This window comes from Schistosoma mansoni (genome assembly GCF_000237925.1).
Source record: "Schistosoma mansoni, WGS project CABG00000000 data, supercontig 0097, strain Puerto Rico, whole genome shotgun sequence".
In the NCBI taxonomy this organism is placed as follows: domain Eukaryota; kingdom Metazoa; phylum Platyhelminthes; class Trematoda; order Strigeidida; family Schistosomatidae; genus Schistosoma; species Schistosoma mansoni.
This window is the reverse complement of record NW_017386031.1, coordinates 1,257-17,703: the sequence shown is the minus strand read 5'-3', so window position 1 is coordinate 17,703 and position 16,447 is coordinate 1,257. Positions and strand designations below refer to the sequence as shown.

Sequence of the window (16,447 nt, the reverse complement as noted above, 5' to 3'; positions counted from 1 at the left end):
TAATAATGACACTATGATTTGATCAATATGTATTTGCGAGGTTAAAATAAATAAAGTAGTATGTAATTTATCGTGAAAATGTATATTTGAATGTGAACGGTTGATTGTATATTACGTAAATAATAAAATTATCTCAGTTAATCAGAATGCTTATTTCCCAGAAATATAAAAGCTTAATTTTATGATGATTAAATGTATATATACAATGATGCAATTGAATTTTCAAATGGTTATAGTAATTGTTTATAGCCTAACTGAAGAGGTGTTTGTCTAGTATCGTCTATTGATTTACATTAGACATGTGAAATAGTGGATACTGTCTCAGTAGTCTAAATACTAAGTGATCTTTGTTAAACATTCAGGTCTTCTTACAATACTAATGTTGAGATGTTAAATATTGGGTTTAAATGGAATGATACAACATTCACAAGATAAGCAAAGATAGGTGGTAGCTAGCAAGGAATCCAGGACGCGCGTTTCGTTCTATTCGGAACTCGTCGCAAGATATTTTTCAGTCAAAATAACTAAAGTTCATCATATTCGCGATATGATCTTAAGATTATCATTTAAACAGTTAGTTGATCAACAACTTATCTGTGTTGAGATATCAATTACTCAGATTTTAACATTTAAAATAAATAGCGTACTTCACTTGGTATTCATGATAACAAGCTATACTGATGAATGCCAAAAAGTACAGACTCCAAAGTTATAGTAACTGGGCAACTGAATTACACAAAAGTAACATTAAACCACACAATTACAACCCATAAACAATGACTCGAATTTTCGTGAATATCAGATAGCTTCCTGATTAGCGCTCACCTACTAAATGCGAATCCTCATGGGGAGACCTATAATATTCCTCGAAAAAGAATCCAAAGGGGCCCTGAAGACTATGGGGAACATCTCATCCAAACAGCACTCAGTAGAAGTGTCTCAGAGACATCTAGAAGATGAAAAGTCACGCGTCACATTTCTGATTTGACGATTACCTATCCTGTTACTATGTTTAGAAGGGCTCCGGAATTTTCCAGAAGCACAAGACAATCTGAAATGATATTTCGCAACTGGGGGTTACTAGAAGAGCTTAGGAAACCGAATCAAGCGTTCGATTAGAAGATTTATCAAATTCTATTGGTTAGAATTTACCAATTTCACTGTCCTAAACAAGGACCAAACAAGTGTGTTCTTTGATTTCCTAGTTCCCATAATTAAAAATTATTTTATAGTTGAAATCATGAGTCAATTGAAGCTAGACATCTACGGAAAACCTGTAAGTACTAGACGGCCGTTTTGTCCATGGTGTTCTAGCTTCAATCGACTCATGATTTCAACAATATAAAATTACTAAAATCTCCACATAAACCCCTTCTGATAATAATCATATTCTCACCAGTGACTGGTTCCAAGAGGTATTTTCTGGAGTTCTAGTGAGAAGCAGTGACCAGTGGAGTTCAATCGGGTCTGTTGTGAGATAGTAACTCAGTGAAGACAGTGGTGAACAGTGGAGCGATTTCGTGGATTAGTTGAAGTTAGACATTAACACTGTTCGATGCTGGCAGGCTTAGTGGTCTAGAAGTTAAGCGCTCGCGCGCGAGGCCATTGGGTCGTTAGTTCGAATCCCGCGTGGCGGGATCGTGGATGTGCACTACTGAGTAATCTCAAACTAGGACGAAATGGCCATCCAGTGCTTACAGGTTTTCCATAGTGGTCTAGTTTCAATTGACTCGTGATCTCAACTACATAAAATTACTAAGATCTCCAGAAAACCCCCTTCTGATTAGTTGACACTTGCCAACAGGGTATACCCGTAGTCTTGATGGAACTGATTGAATCCATCGCCTTCCATAGGAATTGTATGTGGATCATCCAGTTTCAAAGTCTGTTACATCATTTAATCTAATATTAGTGGGCATAATGATCACATTTCATAATTAGTAGACAGGATTGAGGGATGAAAATGTGCACATCGCATGAATTCTCATGGTGATTGATGGGATATAAATGTATCTGGTAGTTTAGAGATTGATTGTTAAAATCCTTCTTAAAGGTTACTAACTTTCTACTGGTTTACATAAAACACACGTTTTTTTGTTTGAAATTCATCAGTTAAATGTATATCTCAGTCTTAGACGAATGTTCCCAATTTAAATATCAGTTTAATACTAATGAATGTAAGGAGTCTGTGGAAGTTATTAATTTTCATAGTCCACACCAAACACTGGACAGTTGTTTCGAACTAATATGGGGCTGCTTAACAGTATGCATCAGGAGTTAAATGAAAGATCTCTAGATCTCTCAGCGAAAACCATATCAGGAGTGGGATAGTTATCCACTATTGGTATTGAATATTAATTGTACAACATCGTAAGTTGATTGAATTTAAAACATAAACTATTTAATGTCAATCTGACTTTCTGAAGTCTAAGGACTCCCAAAAAGACATGAAGGTCTTGGTTTCGGTACCTGACAGTGTCACAGATGTGTACTAATGAGGAGTCTTATACTAGGACGAAACAGCTATTCAAAGCTTCCTGGTTTTCAATGACTGTTTAACGATAATCAATTCATGCTGTTATTCAATGAATAGCTTTATACTAGACTAACTAACAAAACTTATAAACTACTCAAGATTGATAAGTAATCATTCAAATTTCATTGTTTCCTTTTTATGGTTATTATGTTGAGATAGTGGAGAAGATTTGTAGCTCAAGTGGGTGATTTTAATGAAGTTTTGTTCTCTGAGCTGGATGGTTTGGTCGTGGAGCTTTCATCGTCCTTCTGAACGACATCGTCAGCACAAACTTCGGGTAGAAGTGAAGTGTTTGAATTTCTCCACATGTGATTCACAGTTATGTGTTATTATGTCAGTTAAACTTTCAAATTGGAAATAAACACTCTTATTGATGATATTATAAATTATAAATTAGATATTGTGAAGATGAAATATTTTACTTAAGTCACGAATTAATATTGACTGGAATGAAAGAGATTGAAAATCAGATGGCATTGAACATGTTCTCCACTAGATTGAACACAATTAATCAATGTGTAAACATGACGTTACTTGCTCCTGATTGTTCAAACGACTAAGCCTGAAATCCATCGGTCGTCATTTCAGCTTATATTTACCAATTATCAGCACAATTTTCCAAGGATCAATCTGGGGAAATAATCATCAAGTGGATATACCATGAATAACTATTCATAGATTTATAAGCAAAGATGGGTGGATAATGGCTAGCAGTGGAATCCAGTTTGATGCGCGTTTCGTCCTATTTGAGACTCGTCAGCTGGATGTACCTGCATCTCAGAGTTGATGTTCACTCTGGGACTCCAGATGCCGGTACATCCAACTGCTAGCCACTATCCATCCATCTTTGCTTATAATGCTTGTGAATTCAGGCTATATAGATGAAATACGCACAGTATGCACATATACCAATAGGAGACTGACCAGTTGCAGTCCTAAACATCAATGAGAAGATTCAAACAAACAATACTAAGTGAATTTATTTATAGATTTGATGTAACTTTTGTCTCTGTTGAGAAATCTTATTCTCCGAGGAAACGACTAACCAGTGTATTTTTTGAGGGGTTTCAGTGTTTCTCTAGAGAATTTCATTTCTTGACAAAAGAATTATCTTCATAGTTAAAATCATGAGTCAATTGAAGCCAGACCACCATGGAACACCTGGAAGCACTGGAAGGCCGTTTTGCCCCATCGTGGGACTCCCCCGCAGTGCGCATCCATGATCCCGCACTCGCGAGATTCCAATCCAGGACCTATCAGTTCCGCGCACGAGCGCTTAACCACTAGACCACTGAGTCGGCGGGCATCCAACGGTGTTAATGTCTAACTTCAAATAATCCACGAAATCGTTCCACTGTTCACCACTGTCTTCACTGAGTTACTATCTCACAACAGACCCGATTGAACTCCACTGGTCACTGCTTCTCACTAGAACTCCAGGAAATATCTCTTGGAACCAGTCACTAGTGAGAATATGATTATAATCAGAAGGGATTTTGTTGAGAATTCAGTATTTTCACAGTTGAAATCATGAGTCAATTGAAGTTAGACATTAACACCATCGCATGCCGGCCGACTCAGTGGTCTAGTGGTTAAGCGCTCTGACGTGAGACTGATAGGTCCTGGGTTTGAATCTCGTGAGGTGGGATCGTGGATGCGTACTTCTGAGGAGTCCCACGATAAGATGAAACGGTCATCCAGTGCTTCCATGTTTTCCATGGTGACTCATGATTTCAACTATAAAATTACTAAAGTCTTCACAAAAACCCCCTCTTCTATATTCGGCGAAAAAAATGTAAATAAACTTGAATAATCTTCTCTCTTCCTTCTTTTTTTTAAAAAAAGAAATCCAACAACCCATTTTTTAAATCTTTTTCTAGGTTAATTATTATGATTCATATGAATTATGGCCAACTGGACATTGTAGACGTGTATATGCTCAAACATGTGAACGTGCACGACGACATCAAAGTGGTTGGGCTATGCGTAATACAAATAATCATAATCCTCAAGTATTAAAAAAATCATGTCTTGGTGTATTAGAATGTTCAATGAATTGTATGGTACAAGGTAAACCATTAAGTTTACGTCCAGCTATATGTGATAAAGCAAGAAAGAAACAATGTAGTAAGTTAGTTCTGCCAACATGATTGATGTTGTTATGATGTTAGTATTCTTAGATTCATTGAATTTGATCTTTCATTGAAGGGTTCCTGTAGAAATTTGTTTCATGTTTACGCTGTATTCATTACAGATCCATGTGATTAAGATTATGAATCAACCAATGTTCGATCACCATTGCTTCCAGATTTTCAATGGTGGTCGGATATTGATCGATTCATGATCTCAATCAAAAACTTAACAATCTCCTCACCCCCCAAACTGATAGATTCATATGAACCAAAATACCCTTAGAACTAGAGGCCATTGGGCAGCTGTTTTGTTCTAACTAATGTTATAACACTGGACACTGACTAAGCTATTCTAATTGTGAGACATCCCCTGAGGACCTAAAAGTTCTGATCTCAATTTCTACCGAAGATGTAGATGCACAAATATGTGATGTTCTATAATAGGATGAACAAGTAGTCCAATGTTTCATGATTTTCAGTGGTACAGCATCATTATGGTGTGGAACCCTTTGGAAGTAACGAAAATTATTTTAGTGCCATACAGAACACTTACAGAGATAAATTGGTAATGAATGGCTATGTGTTGACTGATAATCATGACATTTGTGATCAATTTAGAGAGAGAGAGAGTGAGAGTCCAATTGAAAACTGTCTCATGGAAGGTGAATTATGTTATAATTAGGACAGTAACTTATCAATGACATAATATAAGAGTTATACTATAGAGCACGTTGACTGGAAACGTAGTTTAGATTACGGATTGACAGTAGCTAAACAACCATTGAAAACCATGTAGGACTGGACGACTGTCTCGTCCACGAACAGAACATACGAAAGATTGTAGTAGGGATTTAACCTACGATTTTCAGGTTCATTGGTGAATTCTCAAGCACTAAAATCGCTGGGTCATCATCTACCAATGCAGTTCCAAATAAAGCCAACTTATGATATGGTATGATGATCACCTAATGTCATTGAGGGTAATCGATCCATTTTAGATACATCTGAATGACCGAATTGACTGAACACTTCTCCAACTACATATACAGTTATTCTCAAGTAGTATTAACTGTCGGATATTTCTATTACTAAATTGGTCTACTTTGAACATTTTACATTTACTGGATGACTAGACAATTTGTCATTTGTACGCATAGTTCTGACTTAAGCTCATGGATGGTAAGAGCTTCGGCTATTTTTATATGGATAATGAAATTGAAGAAACATATCTTCTTTGATGTAATACCTCGTTTGAATGTGTATATATATCTTAGGGATTGTCTGTTTTCAGCTGCTCAGTGGACAACATGTCAGACATCTGAAGCAAAAGGCACTGAGTTCGAGTTTCAACACTAGAATCCAGATACATTCAACTGAAAAGTCTTAAACAGTATGAAATGCACCCCATGGATTCCACTCCTAGTTACTATCCAACTGTACTAAAACCTATGATTAAATACCAACACTTAGGTAATCTGCTTAAGATGTACATATGACAAAACAGATTGATCACTTGCAATCAATAACTTCAATAAGTGGGGAGTACAAAACTTAATTATTTAATCTTTCTGTGCATTTGTTTTCATTCAAACTGAGAATAGTGAGGTTTGTTGGAATACAAATAGATTAGATATTTTTAATAGTTAAATTCATGAGTTGATCCAAGCTAAACCGTCACTGAAAACCTACAAATACTGGACAACTATTTCGTCCAAGTATGGGACTCCTCAGTAGTGAGCATCCACCATACAACACTAAAGGAACTCCAAAACAGGACTGTCAGTCTCGCGAGTTAACACTAAACCTGTAAACCACTGAGTCACCATCCAACGATATCAATGTCTAACTTCAATCGATCCATGATATTGTGCAACCAATCATCCATTGTTTGAGTTGGATAACTGTCTTCAGTTGACACAGATTGGACTTGACTAGTCAAGGTTTCTCACTTGACCTTCAGTAAATCCATGTTGAGGCTAATCACTAGTGGAGAAGTCCCACACTAAGATGAAACGGCCATCCAATACTTTCAGGTTTTCAATGATAGTCTAGCTTAGATCGACTTGTGTATTCAATTATTATTAAAATTACTACAATCTCCACAAATCCTTATTCAGATTAACTACTGTTTAAACAAAATAATGCAAAAATTAACCCAATTATTTACGGAAATTATCAGAAGGGGGTTTTGTGGAGATTTTAGTAATTTTATAGAGTTAAGATCATGAGTCAATTGAAGCTCGGGTACGAGACTGGTAGGTCCTGGGTTCGAATCTCGTGAGGCGGGATCATGGATGCGCACTGCCACTGAGGAGTTCCATAATAGGACGAAACAGACGTCCAGTGCTCATGATCTCAACTCTATAATATTAACGGAAATGTTAATCATAGATTTTTACTGTTTATTATTATGTATGTATACAATATTACTAATATATTCATTATCAGTAGTTTTCCTAAAAAATGGTCATTTTACGAAAACTTCACGCAAAACCCATAAATATTGTCCATAATTGATTATGTATACAATGGTGTACACTCGTGGTGTCACGTATACACATATTATCTCATATAGTAATAAGGTTGCCAGATAATATTTACCCCCCCCCCGACAAGGGGGGAGGGAAATATATAAATAGACAAACATAAGTAAATAGACAAGGGATCAATCCAGACATGCATATCCCATTTTCCCATACACATTATAAAAAATAAAAAAAATTAAGGTGGGTAATAATTGAATGAAAGAAGAAAAAAAACACGTTCTCATAATACTCGTAATTAACTATAATGGGGGGAGGGGGAAGGGGAAGGGGAGGGTAGAGGGAGGGGGAGGGGAGGGAATAAGGCATTAAAAAGAAATTAAGAGTAATAATAATGGTGGGATAACAAATTTGACTTCATTTCGATTTTATCGATTAAATTTCTAATTAGGGTAATTATGTTTATTTTTGTTTGAATAATTACTGACTATTATGTATTTTCATAGTTGAAATCATGAGTCAATTGTAGCTAGACCACTGTGGAAAACGTGGAAGCACTGGACGGTCGTTTCGTCCTATTATGGGACTCCTCGGTGCCAGTGCGCATCCACATAGTTTGAATCTTGGACTGATCTTAGCTAGACAACAGTAGTAAACCTGAATCCCTTAGATAGCCATTTCGTTCTAGTATGTGACTACTTAGTGATAGTGTATATCTATGACCTTACCTATAGGAATCGGACCTAGAACTTTCGGTCTCGGATGTAAGCAAAGTACTCATTGAAGAAAATGGAAGATAGTTTTTGTGGTATAATGGATTGATTGAAGTTAAATTTGTACATTATTGGAAATCGGTTCAATAGTCTAGAAATTTAACAGTTTGCTCATGAGATCAAAGGATATGAGTTCGGTCCCCGGATGAGGAGTTATAGGTATGAACTCCTTCTAAGGAATGACATACTAGGGTAGAAACGGCAGTCCAAAGAATATTATTCACATAACTGAATAGTCCTTTTTTTTCGTTTCATTTTCACAGATCGTGAATGTATTACACCTGGTTGTAAAGGTCGTTTAATTCTACGTAATTGTCGTGGACATAGCGGTTATCCTGTGACACATTTTTGGCGTTTTGCTAATGGTGCTGTTTATTTTGAAGCAAAAGGTGAACATGATCATAATCGTCCATCATTGAAAACTTTCGGTTTATCTGAAACTGATACAGTTACTACTACTACTACTACTACTACTACTACTACCACTATTCCAAACACAATGAATCTTAATGTTACAACAGCAACTACTCCTACTAATGTGGATAGCCTAGTCACAGGAATAACAACAACAACAATAACAACACCAGTATCACCAGATATCAAGAGGGATCTGAATCACCTTACTAATCATAACAACAATATTCAATATATTCATCATCAAAATCCTCACCTCCATGATCAGTTGCCACCACCACCACTACCACAACAACAACAGCAGGGATGTCATGACTATGGATTTCTTCCACAATATGAACAATCATTATCCAATGAATTTTGTAACTATTATACTTATCCATCATCAGATTATATAAATTTAAATATAAAAACCAATGAAAATCATTTACACATAGATAATTCTCCTTTATTAAGTAAAACAAAACATATTGGCAAGCGTGGTACAAATAGAAAAGGGATACGTCGTGAAAAAAAGTTAACAAATACGTACTTAAAGGTAAGTCAATTCTGTGAATTATCAGTACAGGATTGTAAAGATTATTTACTTACACTTGTTACCCCTCATGAAGGAGCATAAACCACCTTAACATCATTCTTCATCGAACTCTGTCCTGAGAAATCCTTTCTAGTTGTTTCCAATTGCTATTCATCCTTTTTATGTCTGCTTCTAATTCTCGACACAGTGTGTTCTTCAGCCTTCCTCTTTTCTGTTCCCCTCCAGGATTCCAAGTTAGGGGCTTGCCTCGTGATGTACTTTGGTCCTATTCACTTTTAACGTCTTTTTCTGACTTCCTCTTCATCTGGAAGGTGGTTTGTTCTCTCTCACAGTGGACTGTTTCTGATGGTATCCGGTCAACGGCTATTGAGTAACTTGCATGGACAAGTTTCGGCTCCGTACAGCAGAACTGATTAGATGTTCGTACTAAAGATTCTGACTTTGATGTTGACCAATAGTTGTTTTGAATTCCATATGTTCTTCAACTGTCGGAATACTGCCCTTGATTTACCAATCCTCGCCTTTACGTCTGCATCGGATCCTCTTTGTCCATCGCTGGTGTTGTCTAGGAACGTGAACGTTTCCACTATTTTTCAGAATTTCTCCATCAAGTGTGATTGGATTTGTGTTCTCCGTGTTGTATTTGAGGGTCTTGCTTTTTCCGTTGTGTATGTTGAGGCCTACTGATGCAGAGGCTTTTGCTACATTTGTCATTTTCACCTTTATTTGTTTTTGTGTATGGGATAGAAGAGCTAAGTCATCTGAGAAGTCCAAATCGTCTAGCTGCATCCAGACTGTCCACCGTATTCTGTGCTTTTCCTCAGATGTTGAGGTTTTCATAATCCAGTCAACCACTGGAAGAAAGGGAAAGGGGGAGAGTAAGGAGCCTTGTCTGACTCCAGTCCTCATTCGGAATGCATCTGTCGGCTGTTCTCCATGAACAACTCTACAGTTTAGTCCGTCTTTTGAATTTTGTATGATGTCAACGATCTTCTCAGGTAAACCATAGTGTCGAATAAGGTTTCATGAAGTTCTCCTATCCTCACAGTCAAACTCGTTCTCCTAGTCATAAAATTTGATGTATTGTGACATGGTCCACTCAATTGATTGTTCAACAATGATCCGTAGTGTCGCTATTTGGTCTGTACACGACTGATCCTTACAGAATCCGGTCTGTTGATCTCGAAGCTGAACGTCTACTGAATCTTTCATCCGGTTCAGCAACACTTTGTTGAAAACTGTTTGTTCTACTGATGGTAGTGTGATGTCTCTGTAGTTCTCGCATTTGCTCACGTCTCCTGTCTTTGGTATCTTGATGAGGTATCCTTCTTTCTAGTCTGCCAGTGACACTAGTTCTTCCTCCTAAATCTTCTTGAATAGAAGGTGAAGCATACTTGCAGTTACTTTGGTGTCTGACTTCAGTGTTTCGATTGGTTTATTGTCAGGTCCTGTTGCTTTCCCACTCTTGATTTGTCTGATTATTGAGTTGCAATTGGGACTATGAACTGATCAATATTAGACCATCATTAAAAATCTGGAAGCCATTTGATGGTCATTATGATCAAACCAGAGATTGAGAACAAAGCATTTAGAAATGTCGATGAGAGCTTAATCTTTACATCATTTCACGATACTGAGCCACCATTATATCATTGTAATGAATGAGAACACAGGTGGGGATAACCAATGTATTTCAAAACAAAATTACAGAATGTCTTGGTAAAAGATTATAACTATACATTGAATGCTTCATTTGCAGATCTTCTATTAATTGTCCTTCACAAAGTATATGATTCATCCAACGTGCAATTCCTTTCTACTCTCTTCAACCTAATCTTCTTAGCCTTCTGCTGTCAGGGTTTCCAATTCCGATTGGTGTTATATACTATTTATATCTGTCGACATAATTAGTATGTACCACACAATTTGTAGGTAACCAATCAATATAGAACGCTTTTGAACTGCACTGGCTATGATTTTTTTGCTAGAACTCCTGGAATAGCTTCCTGTTGAAGTACATTCTGGCTATAAGTGTAGAAGAGATTATGGAAGTGATTACATTTTCTGAAAAATATTTGAAATAATTTTAATGAATAAATGAACTTTACGCTTTTTTAAAGCTTCCAATGTGATCAATTTACATAGTTGAAATCATGAGTCAATCGAAGCTGGACACCATGGAAAACATGGAAGCACTCGACGGCCGTCTCGTCCTATTGGGGAACTCCTCAGCAGTGGGCATCCACGACCAAGCCCCACGAGATTCGAACCCAGGACCTATCAGTCTCGCGCCAGAGCGCTTAACCACTAGACCACTGAGTCGGCCGGCATGCGATGGTGTTAATGTCTAACTTCAATTGACTCATGGTTTCAACTATGAAAATACTGACATCTCCAACAAACCCTCTTCTGGTTATAACCATACGCTCACTAGTGACTGACTTCAAGAGATATTTCCTGGAGTTCTAGTGAGAAGCCGTAACCAGTAGGGTTCAAATAGGTCTGTTACGTGATAGTAACTCACTGAAGACAATTAGTGAATGGTTGTTCAACTTCGTGGATTAGTTGAAGTTAGACATTAACACCGTTAGATACCGGCCGGCTCAGTAGTCTAAAAGGTTAAGTGCTCTGGTGCGAAACTGGTAGATCTTGGGTTCGAATCTCACGAGGCTGGATCGTGGATGCGCACTGCTGAAGATTCCCAAAATGGGACGAAACGACCGTCCAATGCTTCCAGGTGTTCCATGGTGGTCTAACTTCAATTGACTCCACAAAAAAACCTTCTAATTATGATCGATTTATTTTACTTAAATTTATATTTATTACTCATGGATATTTTTTTCTATAGAAACAACAGAAATATGAAAATTATTACAAAAAATTATCTAATGAATCCAACTGTACACTGAATGATATCAAAAGAAATCGAAAAAGTAAGTTGGTGTAATGACTTAAAGATGTTTGATGTTCTTTCAATGTTCGAGAAACGGATTCGATCCTCTAATAAGGGTCTGTGTATGCGCACTGTTGAGGAGTTGGCTGTGAGAGAGAGTTATCTATTCCAGGGAGTGAATGAAGGTTCCCCTATATCGTAAATTTGTTGAATTTATTCATGTACATCATTTGATACCATTTCAGTGGTCTACAGGTTAGGCTTTTACAAACGATAGTGAATGCCTCAGATTCAGTGCCCTAATGAGGATCTGTGAATGCGCACTGTTGAGGAGTCCCATACTAGGACGAAACGACTGTGCATTGCTTCCAGGTTTGCAATGGTGTTCGAACATTGATCAATCCATGATCTCAATTAAAAACTCAATCATCTCTACAACCCCATACTGATAATTTTAATTACTTTGCATTAACGATACATGCAACCCAATAAGGAATCGATCAATGTAGACATTTGTATTGCAAGTTGTTTTTCTTTACAATAGCCGACAGTGAGACTCAGAATTATCATTTCGTCGTACTTTAGACTTGTCAGTTGGATGTATCTGTCTACATCTAGGATTTGATATTCATACTGGCACTCGAACCCAATCTCTTACACCTTAAGCATCTATGTATTATTCTGAGTCCACATAACCACTAAATTACTTAGATGGTATGATGTTTCTAACACTATTGGTAAGAGTTTAAATTATCCCGACCTCGACAACTCTCTATCTCTTATATATATAACAGTCATTCCTTTAAATTGATTGATCAGTCTGTGGTAATGTTATTGTCTCATGATTTAACAGAGATTGACTTGCTTTATGGTTTGTTCCCATTGTGAGAGATGGATTTAACCTAAAATTGTAATATGGATCATTAGCCTAACGATTTCAATGGTTGAGCATTCGTTACAATCTGTAGAGGTCTTGGTTTCACTTCTCTGTAAGATCACCGGTGTACATTCCAGAAGGACTGTATGTTAAGACAAAACAAACATTCACTCTCTCCTGGTTATCAATAACGAAAAAAAAGGAAATCAATTTGTAATTAATTCATTCTGTAAGTTAAATCAAAACTTCTTCAACTACTGTGATGGACGAGAACTTAGGTGGAGACAACCAATTCATTCTCTTACATGAACTGTCTCAAACTTCATCTTTCCTTCATTACTATTACAATTCCTCTCTGTTTACATTCCCATTCTCTTCAATTCGGTCTTCTCAACCTTCTACAGTCAGGCATTCCGCTTCTGAGTGGTGTTACATACTAAGAAGGACTTGACACGCATGACATTGATCACCACCCAGTGATCAATCAATTGTGATTACATCTCAGTTGTACAGGAAGTCCATCGAGGCCCGGATAGCTCAGTGGTAACGTTTCTGACTGTGAGGCTAAGTGACATGGGATCGAATCCGTCAGGGAGCACCAGTTCCCTCAAGATTACAGGTACACCTTGCTGACGAGTTCCAAGTAGTACGAAACCCGGGTCCAGGGTTTCCTGTTGACCACCTCCAACCACCATCTTATCTCAACATAGTACACGCAGTGTCGAGCCACCTAGACTAGTGGCCACATTGCAACTTGATCGATAGCATTCGATCAGCACTAAGAAGGACTTGACACACATGACATTGATCACCACCCAGTGATCAATCAATTGGTGTTACATACTACTTATGTTGACAGATATAAGTAGCATACACCACACTATATATATTTGTTGTCTAACAAATTATTTATCTGATATCCTTTATTATTATTATTGTCATTATTCCTTGTAGATCAACAGAATACAAGATCAGATCAAATTAACAAATTTAAAATTCCTATTAAAACTGATGAAAATGATAACGATCCAATTTTCTATGATGATCCATTCCATGGGGACACAATTCATAATGGTTACCCAATGAATATCCTTAATAATAATTTATGGAACAATGAGACGATGAATCAAATCGATTCAAGCTTGAATCAATCAATTGATAAGGAACAATACAACACCACTGAGATTAATACAATGAATTATCCTTATTATTCCGATCCCCTTTTTACAACTACATCATTACCATCATTGCCATCATCATCACCATCATCAATAACTATGACGACAGTGAATCGACATCAATCATCATTACCATTTTGGAATTCTATACAAGATTTAGATAGTTATTCATTAACTCATCATAATTCAAATAATTACATCACAAATACCATAATCTCTACCATGTATTCATCACCGAATTGGTCATTATCACCATCTATATTATCAAGTTCTTCTTCTTTATCATCTTCATCTGTATCATATTCCAATTGTACCACTTGTGCATTATCATTGCCATCATTGCCATCATCATTATCGTTATACTCTACAAATATATCTAAATCATTCAATAAACAAATCGTTTCAAATTCTACTGAAGTCATTCAATGTGATCCTTTGACAACATCTCTATCCAATTTAAATGGTAATGAATCCTTTTTTATACAATATAATAATTGCTCATATTTAAACAAACCTAAATATTTATCATCTTCATATAATGAATATCCACAGAGTGTATTGATCAATTCAATGTACCGGGAAAATGATGAGAGTAATCCAGTACAGTTTAATGATATAAATAATGAAATCTGTCATTCTACACCACAACAGTCAACATATATAGATGATTATCATTACTATTATTATTATTATTACTCTAATCCATGTTTGTCAATGTCAGATCAAACAGTTTCATCTGATCCTATCACTACTACTAATACTATTACTATTAGTAGTATTAGTAGTGACAATACGGATACTAATACTACTTATTCTACAAGATCTGTCAATAATTATTCCATGGAAAATCTCAATTCAAGCCACGGAGGACAACATTATCAACAGCCACCACCACAACAACAACCGACTGTTCAATGTTCAATGAATGATAGTATCGTTCAACGGACAGAACAGATGATAACTGAAAGTATGGAATTTATAAATCAAGATGAATATGATATTGATAAATCATTCAATTATTATCATTTTCTATTCAATTCAAATATGCATGAATCAATGAATATGAATTGTTTTATTGAATTCGATAAATATGGAATAGTGAAAGAGATTAACAATGTTAACAATCATTATGTACATGAAAATATGAATGAAAACAGTTTACATGAAGAAGAAGATGATGATGATGGGGAAGAAGAAGAAGGTGAAGAAGAAGAAGAACAGGTGGAAGATACTCACTACAATCATCCATCACCATTTCCTCCACCTCAGCATCATCATCATCATCACTATCAACAAAAGGACGAATTCATTTTTAATCAAAATCTACTAGAAGAAACAACCAACTGGTCCAGTTCATATTTACATAATTCTTCATTATTACCATCATCATCGTCATCGTCATCATCATCGAAGGAACAAATCAGTCAGTTTGAACAAGATCTAACAATAAACGGTGTTAAACATCATAATTTTGAAGAATGTTTACCTCGAACTAGTAATACTTCTATTATGATTAGTACTACTACTCCTACTACTAGCAATCATACTACTTGTAATAATAATCATATTAGTACTACTAATAATAGTAATAATAATGATAATCAATATTTGATTGATCATAATTTCCCCTGTGACATTCATCACTATGATAATTCATTGAATTATTTCATTGTAAATGAACCGGTAACTATAACATTTGATCAATTATTGATTAATAATTCACATTTTTGATACATTTTAGTGATCCTTATATTGATTATTATTATTATTCTGATCAGTATTGTTTTTGATCCGGTAAACTTTTTTTCTTGGCAACAACAATTTGGTCTCTCCATTATTTCTGTTTAGGTTCTTTTATTATGATTCGTCTTCCATGACTGTTTTTTTTCTTTTTTTTAACCTTGAAAATTCAATTTAACCGGTGAAAAAAGTTTGTAATTTTGTTTTATTATTGTTTATAGTACTTTTTTTATTTACATTTTTTTTCTTGAAAATTCATACTGACCTGTGATCAATTCTTTATAATGTTCAATAATAAACTGAATTTGAAATTTGAAATTTCCGCTTCTTGATAATTGAAAAAACAACAATTTTGTAAGTAGACTACTGATAGGTGGTTAGTAGTAGAAGTCAGTTTTGGGATTCGAACCCAGTACCTTTCATTTTGAACATATAATGTGTTATTGATTAAGTTATTAAGTTCAATTAACCAGTAACTTGTTGAATAGGTATAAAGTTCTCCTCAGCAGTGCACATCCATGATCCCGCCTCGCGAGATTCCAATCCAGGACCTATCAGCCTTGCGCCAGAGCACTCAACCGATAGACCACCGAACCGGCATCCAACGGTGTTAATGTCTAACTTCAAACAATCCACGAACATTTGAGTGACCGTTCACCAATTGTCATCAGTGAGTTGATATCTCACAACAGACTTGTTAGAACTCCACTGGTCACTGCTTCCCACTAGAACTCAAGGAAATATCTCTTGAAGTCAGTCACTAGTGAGCATATGATTATAGATCAGAAGGGGTTTTGTGGAGAATTTAGTATTTTCATAGTTGAAATCATGAGTCAATTAAAGCTAGACCAACCATATAGTGAGTAGTTAATTTGCAAAATAA

At 36.0% G+C, this 16,447-nt stretch overlaps 1 protein-coding gene across 1 annotated transcript in view; it reads left to right on the top strand.

Annotated features, from left to right (window-relative positions):
* Window positions 1-15,555, top strand: part of Smp_152660 (glial cells missing related) — a gene marked incomplete at both ends in the record, with an annotated part of 17,368 nt that extends 1,813 nt beyond the window's left edge. Inside the window, 7 exons of the mRNA XM_018790437.1 lie at window positions 4,417-4,663; window positions 8,188-8,352; window positions 8,776-8,876; window positions 11,725-11,809; window positions 13,601-13,720; window positions 14,243-14,474; window positions 14,685-15,555. Of these exons, the coding sequence (XP_018646253.1) occupies window positions 4,417-4,663; window positions 8,188-8,352; window positions 8,776-8,876; window positions 11,725-11,809; window positions 13,601-13,720; window positions 14,243-14,474; window positions 14,685-15,555 (1,821 nt within the window). The remainder of the gene's footprint in view (window positions 1-4,416; window positions 4,664-8,187; window positions 8,353-8,775; window positions 8,877-11,724; window positions 11,810-13,600; window positions 13,721-14,242; window positions 14,475-14,684) is intronic.
* Window positions 15,556-16,447: the final 892 nt, after the last annotated feature.